Source organism: Phocoena sinus, chromosome 14 (genome assembly GCF_008692025.1).
Source record: "Phocoena sinus isolate mPhoSin1 chromosome 14, mPhoSin1.pri, whole genome shotgun sequence".
NCBI classification, from domain to species: Eukaryota; Metazoa; Chordata; class Mammalia; order Artiodactyla; family Phocoenidae; genus Phocoena; species Phocoena sinus.
This window is the reverse complement of record NC_045776.1, coordinates 73,994,235-74,008,536: the sequence shown is the minus strand read 5'-3', so window position 1 is coordinate 74,008,536 and position 14,302 is coordinate 73,994,235. Positions and strand designations below refer to the sequence as shown.

The following is a 14,302-nucleotide window of genomic DNA, read 5'->3' as shown; positions in this document are numbered from 1 at the left end:
AATTAATTTAGAAAGACAAATTTATGTATTTTTATTGTCCTTCTTTTCTCAATAAAAGGTAGCCTTCTAAACGCACTGTTCTGTACTTTTAAAGCAGGAATTCTTCATGGGGATAAGCCTTTCAGAGGTTCATAAATATGCTCTCCCAAAGTTTTAAATAACATATGTATCATCATAATTTTTATCAGATGTTCAAGGCCAGTTATGACCCCCCCAAAGTCAAGAACCATTATTCTTGAGGAGTTTTCATATTACATACCAACTACATGAATTTATAACAAATCATGACCTGTAGTAAAAGATCAGGCTAGAAAAAGAGCCATGTATAGAAAAATGAATCTGAATTAATATATGTTTAATGAATTTAATGCAGTTTATACGTTAATCCTTTTATATATTGAAATGTTAGGAAGAGAAAATATTTGTGATTAATTCATTGTGAGACTATCAAATTTTAAATACTTATTAGTCCATATTAGAATTTAAGGATAGTATGTTACTTCCACAGGTCTCCATTGTATCAAATGTAAGTAGGGAATTTATTAATAGTTGTTATAACTTGGGTATGTGGATAATTTGAATTATAGGAAATAGTTTGTAGAGGACAGTCCTATTACCTAAATAAACATTTTCCTGACAATCTGAAGGCTTGATCTGGGTTTGTCCCTTGGGAGAAAATTGAATACTAGCCTGCACAATAGAAATACTAAAAGGATGTTTGTTACATAAGAAAACATGGGTGATATCAGAAAGTGGACTCAGAAGGCAAGGGTATATTTAGAATCCTGTGAAAACTGGTATCTGTAACTCTAAACATGTGATTTCGCTCATACTTTTATGCACATTCTCTATGTATTCATTTAACCTGAGGTTGCTACATAAAAATTCACCAGTTATAGGCTAAGTGAACTTTTGACAATTAATTCAACATTCAGAGGGTCTAGGATTTTTAATTCTGTGATAAACTAATACCTATTACCATGTTAATAAGAGTATGTATATTAAAAACATCTTGGTGAAAACCGCGATTGTGTGGTTATGCTCTTTGTGTGGTTATGCTCACAAAGTTGCTAGTTTTTCAGTCGTTGCCCCTTTTGGGTTTCTTACTTATGGAAATTTATGCTACTGGATTTATGTCCTAAATGAAAAATATACTTGTTGGCGGCTTGGAAGTTTAAAAAATGGAGCTTTTTAGAACCACAGGCATTCAAAGCAAATGACAGATTAGGTTTCACTTGTCTAATTTTTCTAATCTAAACCATCCAAAGATAATTTTATGTCTATGTAGGCAGTCATATTTTATACCTTGACAGCTTCCTAGGTAAAGCACTCTGACTTTTGTTGCCATCGTCAATCTTCACTGGACTAATATATAGAAAATCGTTAAATTCACCCTACATTTTCAGATCCACCAGTGAGTAAGGGAAATTAAAGTACATTTTATACCTCTTGATTAAATACAATAATTATTTTCCTAATGATAGTTTATGTCACTGACCCTAAAAAAAATACATCATGGGTTATAAATTCTGTGGACATAAAGTTATTTTGTGATAGACATTGTGAAAGCTTTTATTAACTAGTTATGGGTTGAAATTTCTAGTAGATTCCATGTTCAGAGCTGTTTATAATAAATTTAATATCACAAACCTGTTAATAATTTGTTCTATATAAAATGAAAAGATCTCTACTGGAGCACAGTTTCCTAGGGGGAAACATAAACAGTAGGATTATTCTTTTATTTTGAGATTTAGTCCATGTGAGGGTTCATTCTTTTGAAAGATCTTTATGTTATTTATTTATTTATTTATTTTAACATCTTTATTGGAGTATAATTGCTCTACAGTGGTGTGTTAGTTTCTGCGTTATAACAAAGTGAATCAGCCATACGTATACATATATCCCCATATCTCTTCCTTCTTGCGTCTCCCTCCCTCCCCTCTAGGTGGTCACAAAGCACTGAGCTGATCTCCCTGTGTTATGTGCTGCTTCCCACTAGCTATCGATTTTACATTTGGTGGTGTATATATGTCCATACCACTCTCTCACTTTGTCCCAGCTTACCCTTCCCCCTCCCCGTGTCCTCAAGTCCATTGAAAGATTTTTAAAAGACATAAGGACATACTGAATACTGGGAACACCTGTGAGAAATGTTCAGATCATGTAACCAGGAGGCTTGGGACCAGGCTGTGGAGACAGAAGATCATTATTTTGCCCTTAGCTTATTATTTCTTGCTCTGTATTTTGAGTCTGAGTATATTCTTGTTAGAATTGGGGGCCCCTTTGCTATACTCTAATTTGGTTTGGTAATCAAATTAATCTGTGTGTCAACTATTTCTGCTCACCATTTTCATTCCTTTTTACCAGCGAATACTAGCTGTGGCCTTCCTCTAAAAATGCTTCGGAAGACGCCCATTTACACCTGTGGTACATACTTGGTGATGCTGGTCCCACCTCCAGGGGGATCAGGCAGCTCTGCTACCCGGTCTCTTTTTGGTGGAACAAGTGGTTTGTCATCTTTAAAAAGTAAGTGAACTTTATTTGTGGCTCTTTTCCCAATTTGTCCCTAACTTTGAAATTTAAGGTTTTTCCTAATAGTGATTTTACACTTGCTCTGTTTACAGATGCTCTTTGATAACAACAAAAAACCTTATCAGTATAATATAGGCTAGGAGGAATTAAAAATAGAATTTTTGAAAGTGGTATAATAGTACACTTCTGAAAACTATTGTCCTGTAAAATTACTAGAAATAATAATGAGGTCAGGAAGATTTTAGGAAATAATCTGTTGCTACTTTATTTACTGACACTGCAAGAACTCTACCCACTGGAGAGCTATGAAAATACGTCTGTAAATACCTCCATTTTAGGACACATAAAAATGTATATGATACAAAATAATATATGCAAAAATTCATTACTGTTAAGTGTACATGTATATATTTTTTATGTATTTCTTTTTTTTAAACATCTTTATTGGAGTATAATTGCTTTACAATGTCGTGTTAGTTTCTGCTGTATAACAGAGTGAATCAGCTATACATATGCCGCCGCATAGCACAGGGAGATCAGCTCGGTGCTTTGTGACCACCTAGAGGGGTGGGATAGGGAGGGTGGGAGGGAGACGCAAGAGGGAGCGGATATGGGGATATAAGTGTACATATATTTTTATGAAAGAGGGAGGCATACTGTAGTAATTAAAGCAATGTGATTTTGGCTTCAGAGTGGACAGATAGTTAAATTGAAGATAATATAGGGCTTCCCTGGTGGTGCAGTGGTTAAGAATCCGCCTGCCAATGTAGGGGACACAGGTTCAAACCCTGGTCTGGGAAGATCCTACATGCCACGGAGCACCTAAGCCCGTGCGCTACAACTACTGAGCCTGTGCTCTAGAGCCTGTGAGCCACAACTACTGAGCCCGTGTGCCACAACTACTGAAGCCCATGTGCCTAGAGCCCATGCTTTATAACAAGAGAAGCCACCACAATGAGAAGGCTTCACACTGCAATGAAGAGTAGCCCCTGCTCTCCGCAACCAGAGAAAAGCCCTTGGGCAGTAGCAAAGATCCAAGTCAGCCAAAAAATAAATAAATAAATAAAATAAAAATAAATCAATTAAAAAAAGAGAAAATAATATAGAATAAAAAAATGTTCCTTTTACATTGCCATTTTCTGTCTTTCTTACCTTAGGGACATCGTTTAACCCCTCTGAGCCTCGTTTTCCCATCTGAAAAAATAAAAGGCTAATAGTATCTCACATCATTGTTTGGTGATCATATGCAATAAAGTATGTTAGAGTATTTCTAAAAACAAAAACAAACCCCAAATATTCCTTTTATATATGGTAACACCTTTTTTTTTAACATTCCTTTTTCCCTTAAAGTTTGTTTAGACACATAAAATTAAAATGTTTTAAAATCAGTTTACTTATTTTCATTTCCCAAAATTTCATATTCTGTCTTTTAAAAATAATTTGGTTTTTTTTTTTTACATCTTTATTGGAGTATAATTGCTTTACAATGGTATGTTAGTTTCTGCTTTATAGCAAAGTGAATCAGTTATACATATACATAGTTCCCATATCTCTTCCCTCTTGCGTCTCCCTCCCTCCCACCCTCCCTATCCCACCCCTCTAGGTGGTCACAAAGCACCGAGCTGATCTCCCTGTGCTATGCGGCTGCTTCCCACTAGCTATCTATTTTACATTTGGTAGTGTATATAAGTCCATGCCTCTCTCTCGCTTTGTCACAGCTTACCCTTCCCCCTCCCCATAATTCCATTGAAGGATTATATTTCGCATTTAGATGTTTAAAAAAGCATTTCTTACCCAAACTTTAACCTGCAGATATAAATTTAACCTCAACAGCTTAAATAAAACCATTTATCTAGTATCAACTTAACTTTTAGGCCATTTCAAGTAGTGCACGTGTTTGGGATTTAGATACTTATAACAACTCCAAAACTCTTTTGTCTTTACTTTTTAAAAATTTATTTAAATATTTATTTTCTTTATTTGGTTGCACCAGGTCTTGGTTGCAGCAGGCGTGCTCCTTAGTTGCAGCTTGCAGGCTCCTTAGTTGCTGCTGGCTGGCTCCTTAGTTGCGGCCAGCAGGACCCTTAGTTGCAGCCAGTGGGCTCCTTAGTTGCGGCTCGCTGGCTTCTTAGTTGCGGCACGTAGGGTCCTTAGTTGCAGCAGGCGGGCTCCTTAGTTGTGGCTCGCAGGCTTCTGAGTTGCAGCTCGTCAGCTCCTTAGTTGTGGCATGCGAATTCTTAGTTGCGACATGCATACAGCATCTAGTTCCCTGACCAGGGATCGAACCTGGGCCCCCTGCATTGGGAGCGCAGAGTCTTAACCACTGCGCCACCAGGGAAGTCTTCTTTTTTGCTTTTAGAATCAAATGGGTTAGACTTTTTCTCAACAGCCTGTTTTCTCTAACATGTGACCAGGATGCCTCCTTTAGCCCTCGGGTAAATGATGTAAATTTACTACTCACTTCAAAAACAAAAAACAGCTTTATTGAGTTATAACTTACATACCATAAAATTTACCCCTTTAAAGTATACAGTTCAGTGGTTTTTAATATATTCAGAGTTGTCAAGCCATCACCACAATCTAATTCTAGAACATTTCCATCACTCTAAAAAGATACCCCATACCCATTAGCAGTCAGTCCCTTTATCCCCCCCTTTCCCCAGCCCCTGGCATCCACCAATCTACTTTCTGACTCTATGGATTTACCTATTCTGGACTTTTCAAATATATGGAATTATACAATATATGTGCTTTTGTGACTGGCTTTTTTTTTTTTTTTTAAGCGTAATGTTTCCAAGGTTCACCCATGTTGTAGCACAAATCATTACTTCATTTCTTTTTATGGCCAAATCATACTTGATTGTATGAATATAATCCATTGACATTTGAGTTGTTTCTGCTTTTTGACTGTTTTGAATAATGCTGCTATGAACATTCATGTACAAGTTTTTGCGTAGACATGTTGTCATTTCTCTTGGGTATATGTGTAGGAGTAGAATTCTGGGTCATGTGGTACCTGTATGTTTAAGCTTCGGAGGGACTGCTAAACTGTTTTCCAGAACGGCTATACCATTTTAGAGTCTCATTAGCAATGGCTCCAATTTTTCCACATCCTCTCTGACATTTGTTATTTTTCTTTTTTTTTCTTAATAGCTGTACTCCATAGTGGGTATGAAGTGGTATCTCATTGTGGTGTTGATTTGCATTTCCCTAACAACTAATGATGTTGAACATCTTTTCTTGTGCTGATTGGCCATTTGTATATGTTCTTTGGAGAAATATCTATTCAAATCCTTTGTCCATTTTAAAATTGGGTTATTTGTCTTTTTATTGACCATTAATCATCTGAAACTCTTCTTTAGTCTTTTTGGCATGGTTTTTTCCACTCACCTGAGATTAGCCCCATTTGATTAAAACAAGCCTTCACGGTGCCATTTTTTTCATGAGGATATAGCTTACCCAGTGATTCTATTTTAGACCAACAAATAAATAAATGTTTAAATTTCTTCTATGTCCTGTTCCACATTGATCACTGTGGTGGCTACTCAGTGAGTGGGAAAAGTGGTGCTTGCCTTGAGGAGCTCATAGGCTGGTTGGGAGAAATGATGCAGGTGTGTGAAACAACTAGAAAATGATATACAATGCTGTATCACTGCCTGAACCATGGGGAGCAGATGTAAGTGCTGCAGAATCAGAGGAAGAAAGGGTCATTGTTGAGTGGGGTAGAGGGGAGAGACTTCATGAAGTTTTGAGTTTAAGTCATGAAAAATGGCTGTTATTCATATAAGTGGCCACGTAGGGGAAAGGCATATGCATGGTAAATACAATGAAAAAGAGATTTGGAGAAGACCATTTTGTTGGTGTGCAGGACAGAACAATAGAAAAGAAACAAAGGGTACAGTTTAGATTATAGCTCAAGTCAGGCGTGATGAGAATCTGGATTACTAGGGTGATGGGAATAAGAAAAAGGAACTTGAGAGACAGTGCTAGAATTTTCTGTTGGAAAGTGGGGAAGAAAGTTATATCAATAATAGCAGCTAGGCCCTTCTGCCATGGCAGCCATTGAAGAGCAGCCGCCATGGCTTCTTGCTGCCCCATGGCCGTGGGCCTCAACAAGGGCCACCAGGTGACCAAGAACATGAGCAAGCTGAGGCACAGCCCTGCAAGATGTGATCCAAAAGGTGTGTGGCTTTGCCCCTTAGGAGCTGCATGCCATGGAGTGGCATGCCAGGGTCTCCAAGAACAAGCAGGCCCTCAAGTTCATCCAGAAAAGGGTGGGGACATACATCTGTGCCAAGAGGAAGCAAGAGGAGCTGAGGAGTGTCCTGGCCGCCATGAGGAAAGCAGCAGCCACGATAAAACCTTCTCAGGAAAAAAAAAAAAAAAAAGCAGATCCTTGATATATTTAAACTCATTTAATCTTCACAATAACTGTATAAAGTAGGTAACTTTTATTATCTCCACTTTACACATGGGGAAACTGAGAGGTTCAGTAAATTTCCCAGGGTCACACAGAAGTGGTAGAGCTGGAATTCAGATTCAGAATCCTAAAGCTCATGCTTGTCATCACTACACTTCCCTGTGTTAAGGGAAAAGGCTGAAGTGTTTCCAAGTTTTAGAGACAGGGCTTGGAAGGATAGCAACTAAACATTCACTAACCTGTTTTGAGCATCAAATATATGTAAATATTGTAAATATTTCTTGTAAATATTGTTACCTTGTGATGTTAATAATCATAACCCCGTTTGCAATTACCCTTTTGACAATCTATCTTGAAAAAAACCTGTATGTAAAAGTTGCCATTTTAAAAACACTTTCAAAAATATGGTTCACCGTATTGGAAAAGGCTTTATGACAGTTTTCTTTTTGTGGTCTTAATGTGTGTCTTCTGTCTCCTCATTGTTACCACTGATAGACAACCAAAAAAGATGTGATTTTTTTTTTTTTTTTTTTTTGCGGGCCTCTCACCGCTGTGGCCTCTCCCGTTGTGGAACAGCAGGCTCCGGACGCGCAGGCCCAGCAGCCATGGCCCACAGGCGCAGCCGCTCCGCGGCACGTGGGATCCTCCCGGACCGGGGCACGAACCCACGTCCCCTGCATCTGCAGGCGGACTCCCAACCACTGCGCCACCAGGGAAGCCCAAGATGTGATTTTTATAAAGTCTTGTTAAGAGGCTAAAGTTTAAGCTAACCATCATCTTAAGGCTTATTAAACAGCTTAATATTTGTTTCTGAAGTCCTAGCTTCTAGCTTGGTGTATAATATTTCGGATGGTCAGTTCACAAGTCGTGCCGATCTCATAGATGCTGCTGGAAGCTCATTGGGGCGTGGTGCTCTTGTACCAGGATTGGGTAAGAAATAAATGCCCACATTTATTTTCCTTGGAAAATTCAAAATTTAAGCAATTTCTCTTAAAAACTCTTGCTAATTCTCTATGGTATTCTAGTTTCCTTGAAAGAATTTTTTTATGCTACTCTTTAATTGTGAGGATTAGTATAAGAAATTGTCATATGTGAAATTCCTCTGCATAAATTACTATTGAAGATACTGTCCATTAGGTTGTGTAATGTTGTCTATAACAAATTCTTCTTAAAGTTTATGCCATTAAAAAGGTTTATTTCCCTTGAGGGATTAGTATACTTCTTATTGTTAGAAAATGAGCATTATGTTAGCGCATTGGATTTTCTCTTTGCCTTGGCACCTAGGGAGCTCATATCTAAGTTTTGGGCTCAGTTACTAAGGCTTTTACTGTGTGTTAATGTTAATTAGCCCTGTTGTACCTGGGTTTTACTGTAAGCCACTTAAATCCTTTTTGGAATTAAAAAGGTCACATGTAAGTCAGTTACTAAAAACTTTCTATTCCATGAGGCTTATTCCATTCTCACATATGAGTTAAGCCGAGTAGACATTGAATCCTGCCTTCCTACTGAGCCCCAATCTAATGCTTTGCCAGCATTGGGGGGATGTGGGATGTGGCTTGCCAGCACTGGGGAGAATCCTTGCCCTTTCATTCTTTAGCACTGCTTATGAGAAGTATGTATCAAGCAGTCAATGGTATGATAGTTGAATAAAGGATGTTCTTTTTGCAGGTGCCTGTTACGATACAGTGAACAACATGCTATGGACATGCTCGAATGACTATATCGATCAATGGTGTAATCCTGGGAATCAGGCCTTCCATTACGTCTGTCAGAGACTTGGAGTCAGCCATATCATCACTGAGCCCAAAGGTAAGGTGCACTCATAGTCCTACAGGAAGAGATTTTTCCCCCATGAAATAGGAGAGAGTACAGCAGCATTAGTAAGTGGCAACATAGCCCAAGCAGCAAAATGTGTCAACAGCCTTCCCTCTTTGAATTTAGAAACCTAGAATTCTTATTATCTGATGGGTTTATGATTAAGTAAATAAGTGTGTAAATAAATAGAGCTTTTGAGGTGGTCCACAGACTTTTTTAAAGGAAAATTGTTATGTCCCTTCTGAAATTGTCAGAACTTTGGGACAGAAGTTCGTTCTTTATTTGTACTTGGTGTGGGATTATATATGCTGTTATAATGTTTTGCATTAATAACAACTTACTTATACACAGACTTACAATTTTGATAGACTATCTGGTAAAGGACCTTTATATTTCTTAATATTAAGATTCTTAATATAAGTTAATATTAACGTAAAATCTTTTGACTTCAAAGTCAACTATAGTGGTATATATGGTGTAGTGAGTAGCTCAGCAAATCCTCTCCTGATAAAGCAATGATAAAATGGACTGAATTACCAAAAATAACTATTTCTATAAAATTAAAATGCCAACTAAAAAAAAATTAACTATTTCTAGGCTCTGGAAGTTGACCAAAGGCATATACCAAATTGAGATACGGTATTCATAAAAAAAAAAAACCCCACTGAACTTTGGCTAAGAACAGTAGAAGTCTGTGATGTTCTTAGCTGCGGACACTCCTGTCCCCTACCTTAAGCTCGGTCAGTGCAGTAATTCCATCAGGGTGGGGCAGATCATGGAAGCCAGCAGCTTGGCTGCTAGAAGGGGCTGACTGATTTGGAGCAGAGCATGGAAAAAAACTCACACACAGCAGCAATGTCAGTAACAGTAGTGGTCTTGGTGGCAAACAAACAGCGACAACCAGTGGCTTAGCTAGCCTGAGGTTGTGGTCCTGGTTAGGGCAAGCATCGAACCAGCAAACTAGCCAGAAATTTACTAGTGAGATGTGGGTAGTGAGAAAGCTACAAAGGGCCTTCGTAAGCTCCCCAAACATCTGCAGAGAAGACGCCAGAGAAGGCCCAAGTTCACACAAGCCTGGCTGAAAATGAGCCTGCATACACATGCAGAGATTTGAGAGGGCCCACAGAAGGTGAAAAGCACAGAATAGTTTAAAACTGCCTAAACTTTGATGTGCTTCCCCCAGAAAACGTGGCCTCCATCCAGGGTGGAAGTATTACTGGCTCAGGGTGTTTGAGCACAACCTCTGACTCAGACGAGGTAACCACTAGGAAGGCAGGCTTAAAAATAAAAATGACAATAATAAAAATAAACAAATGAAAGAAAGTAAAAACGAAAATAGAAATAAGAATTTAAGAAAACAAAGTGAGCGGAGGAGAAATCAGTAGCTAAACACTGCAGGCAAAACTCAGATATTAGACTTAGCAGATGAAGACTCCAAAGCAGCCTTTAGAAGTAAATTCAAAGAACTAAAGGAAACCATGTTTAAAAGATTAAAGAAAAATATGATGACCATGAATAAACAGAGAATTTCAACACAGAATTTATTTAAAAAAAACAAAAAAAAAGACAAAAGAACCAGTTGGAAATTCTGGATTTGAAAAGTTCAATGACTGAAGAGAAAAAAATCACTGGAGTAGCTCTATAGCAGATTTGAGATGGTGGGAGAAATAATCAGCAAACTTGGATATAGATGGATAGAGTTATCCTATCTGAAGAATAGAAGAAGACACTTTTAAGGAATACCAGTCAGATATTTTGTAGAATTTCCCTCAGTTTGGGGTCATCTGTTGTTTCGTCCTTTAAAACTGAGGTTATAGATTTGGGGGAAGAACACCACAGAGGTGAAGTGCTTTTCTCATTACATCATATCACAGGGTACATGATAGCAGCATGACTTATTACTAGTGATATTAAAATTGATCACTTGGTTTAAATGCCAGCTTTCTTCACTGCAGAGTGAAGAAAGCTTCTTCCCCTTCCATATTCAATTTGTTAGAAGCAAGACATTAAGCCCACACTCATGGGAAGGGGAATTAAGCTTCACCTCCTGGAAGGAAAAGCATCAGAGACATATGTTAATTACCACAGTAATTAATATTTTGGAGGAGGTGATACTTTGAGACTTTGGAATTATCTATTAGATTTTCTGTTTCTTCTTGTGTTTGTCTTGGTAGTTGTGTCTTTCTAGAAATTTGTGCATTTTATCTAAGTTTTCTATTTTTTCCTTTTTTTTTTTTTTTTTTTTTTGGGGTACGCGGGCCTCTCGCTGCCGCGGCCTCTCCCATTGCCGAGCACAGGCTCCAGACGGGCAGGCTCAGCGGCCATGGCTCATGGGCCCAGCCGCTCCGCGGCATGTGGGATCTTCCCAGACTGGGGCACAAAACTGTGTCCCCTGCATCAGCAGGTGGACTCTCAACCACTGCACCACCAGGGAAGCCCTAAGTTTTCTTATTTGTTAGCATAAAGTTGCTCCTAGTATTATAATTAGTTTAATTTTTATAGGATCAGTAATAATTTCTCTGCTTTCACTCTTGATTTTGGTATTTGTATAAATTTAATAAAAAACATTGTTTTGTGCACTTAGAATGGGTGAACTTCATGGTATGTGTAAATTGTATCTTGTAAAACAGCAAAAAAGAAGAAATTTATATATTGTGACTCCCTAATTATTATCTCCAAGCCTCTTGCCTCAACTCCAGTCTATGTATTCGTCTCTACTTGGATATCTAACATCTTCAACTTAACATGTCAAAAACAAACTCCCTGTATCTCCCCCCTACAAATCTACACCTACCGGGTCCTCCATATTCCAGTATATGGATCACTATTCTTTCATATGCTCAGACCAAAAAATTAAGTTACCTTTGACTTTCTTTCTCTAATACCCCACATCCAAATGGACATCAGCAAATCCTGTCAGCTCCCATCTTCAAGATGTATTCCAAGTCTAACCATTTCCCTCTATCTCTGCTGCTACAACTCTAGTCTAGGCCATCATCTTCACCCAGATTATCATAGTAGCCCCCTCACTGGTCTTCCTATTTCCCCTGCAGTCGCCCTCCTCCACCCTGCTTAGGCTTACCTCCACACGGCAGCCAGAGTCTTTTACAATGTACATAGTCAGATCTGTCACTCTTCTGCTCAGACACCTCCACTGGCTTCCCATCTAACTCAGAATGAAATTTAAAGACCTAAGTTATTTGGGTAGATTCCCAAAGCTACCTTTCAAAAAGTGTTTGGTGAAGACGAACAATACGAGCCTGAATTCTGTTGTTGTGAGATCAAGGACTCATAAAGGCACAGAAGAGAGGGGGACCCAGCCAGGCCTTAGGGTTAACATGCAATTGAAAAGTTTAGTTTTGGCTGGGTTTACCTTCTGATAGGTTTTCCTTGAGTCCTTTCCTCATAGCTCACGGTGCCCACAATCCTTTTGCAGCTCTAAGGTCACCCCACCCAAGCCTGACTCTCCAAGGTTACCTACTTTCTTGTTTCTTTTATGCAGTTCATTTCAGCTGGTTTAAGGAAAAAAGCAATCTTTTTTTCCTGTACTTTGCCTGTTTAGATTATTTTCACCTCCATTCCCTGAATGTCTATAACTATGATGAGGCATTCATTATTATATAAGAGGATGCTGGTCAGTTCTCTTTAACCAAGGTTGAACTGATGTCTGTCTAGGCTGTGGTAACTAAATGAGATCAGACTGTGTAAAATATTTGAGGTACCATGGGAGGAGATATTTCTCAGCTGGAGAGGGTGGTGGGTGTTACCAGAGAGGAGGCATAGAAGATGAAGAGATTTTTCTAGAATAGTTACCACCATGGGATCTGAGCTGAGATGGCTTGAATTCAAATCCCAGCTCTACCACTTAGTAGCTGTGTGACCTAGGGCGAGTTACTGAACCTCTCTAATTCTTGAGTCACTCCTCTACAAAACAGGGCTAAAATAGTCTAAGTTGATAATGATATTGTAAGGTAAAGCATGTAAAGCATTCAGCCCATTGTCTAGCATATAGAAAGGACTCAAGAAGTGGTAGCTACTTATGCCCTTTAAAAAAATGGAAATTCCCAGGTGTTTTCACCCCAGCATTCTGTGGCAGGGAAAAGGGTTCTCCAGGTAGTGGGAGAGATTGAAGGCAAGATAGTCTCTTCTGGTGTGCGTGCACCTTTTGCAAGTCAGAGGTATGTTCCTTGGTGGCCACCCAGAGATGTCTTTCCTCACTGACTTTCCTTTTCATCTTCTAGAAGAGGCTATAACCACGAATGAGGTTATAAACCAATTATTGCACCATGTTGGTGCGATGTGCATACACCAACTCAATCTTCTTGCTACCAACCCCAATCTTCCAATCACAAGTGTCTTGGGCAAGCAGCATCCAATTGAAGCACACCATCTTAGCAGTATTTGTGACATTATGGAGAAGGCCATGGTTAATGGAGACACCTGTATCATACGCTGCATTCTCGTTGTCTTTCAGGTAAATACACTGTTTTGAGATAAATAAAATAGAGAAAAAGAAACACAAACCTTGGCTTCAGTCAGCTAATTTCTACCAGAAGAAAAATGTAATAACATTCCTGTTTTGCATCTTACCACATTCTAATCCTGTAATTAGAATTATCATCATATTCATAGCACTGCAGTTAATGGAGTATTGCTATATGTACTGATATATACTCATTGCAAGTAATATATGTAAAACATTTACTGTAATTATACCATTACGCAGTAAAAGCGATTGTGGTTAAAAATCCACCTGGGTATTCATTCATAAGAATAACTAGTGTGAAAAAAAAAAAGAATAACTAGCGTGTTCTTTTTTCATAGGGATAATTTTATCCCCAGTAGAATTAGCATTTTCAGATATACCCCTTATGTTTCTGTAGGTGGTGTTTAAATTTTTCTTCAGCCCACAAACTGAAAGGAATCGAGACATCATTCGACGGTCAGGGTTGCTTCTTTGGCAGTTGTTGATGGCACCAAAAGATCAAATTTGCCCTGAAATTCAGAAGGAAGTCTGCCTTGCCATCAGGTAATCAGCACCCGATTTTCTCAGTGCTCTCTGCAGAGGGCTTCTTCTGCACTACATTGTAACTTTCCCTTCAGACTGGTTGCCTGGATGTCTCTTACCCCATCCCACAGTCAGGACCTCACGTGTAGAGGATAATCTAACTGGAGAGAAGTTTGTGGCCCCACTCCCAGAGGACTCAGGCTGTCCACGTACATACACTCCTCATCTCACTTTCGGATCTTAAAACAAGACCAGAAAAAAATCCCTTTAAATAGATATTTTGGTGGTTTGCAACTGGATGTTCTTCTCATTTGGGTCAAAGTGTGGCAAGGTGGTTAAGAAACAGGCTTTGGCAGCAGATAGACCTGGATTCTAGTCTTTGCTCTGCCACTGACTTCCCAAATGATTTTTTGGCACATTCTGCATACAGCTAGTTTGACTACATTGACTTTTTTTTTTTTAATTTTATTGGGGTATAGTTGCTTTACAGTGTTGTGTTAGTTTCTGCTGTACAGCAAAGTGAATCA

At 38.7% G+C, this 14,302-nt stretch overlaps 1 protein-coding gene and 1 pseudogene across 9 annotated transcripts in view; both read left to right on the top strand.

Moving 5' to 3' along the window:
* Positions 1-14,302, top strand: part of HECTD4 (HECT domain E3 ubiquitin protein ligase 4) — a 190,588-nt gene that overhangs the window by 73,813 nt on the left and 102,473 nt on the right. For all 9 annotated transcript variants that reach the window (XR_004353147.1, XM_032654317.1, XM_032654314.1 and 6 more), the window contains 5 exons: positions 2,368-2,526; positions 7,769-7,882; positions 8,621-8,761; positions 13,009-13,241; positions 13,651-13,796. Coding sequence is in view for 8 of the 9 variants with exons in the window: in XM_032654317.1 (XP_032510208.1) it covers positions 2,368-2,526; positions 7,769-7,882; positions 8,621-8,761; positions 13,009-13,241; positions 13,651-13,796 (793 nt within the window). In the remaining variant the exon portion in view is untranslated. The remainder of the gene's footprint in view (positions 1-2,367; positions 2,527-7,768; positions 7,883-8,620; positions 8,762-13,008; positions 13,242-13,650; positions 13,797-14,302) is intronic.
* LOC116765110 lies at positions 5,790-7,783 on the top strand (annotated as a pseudogene).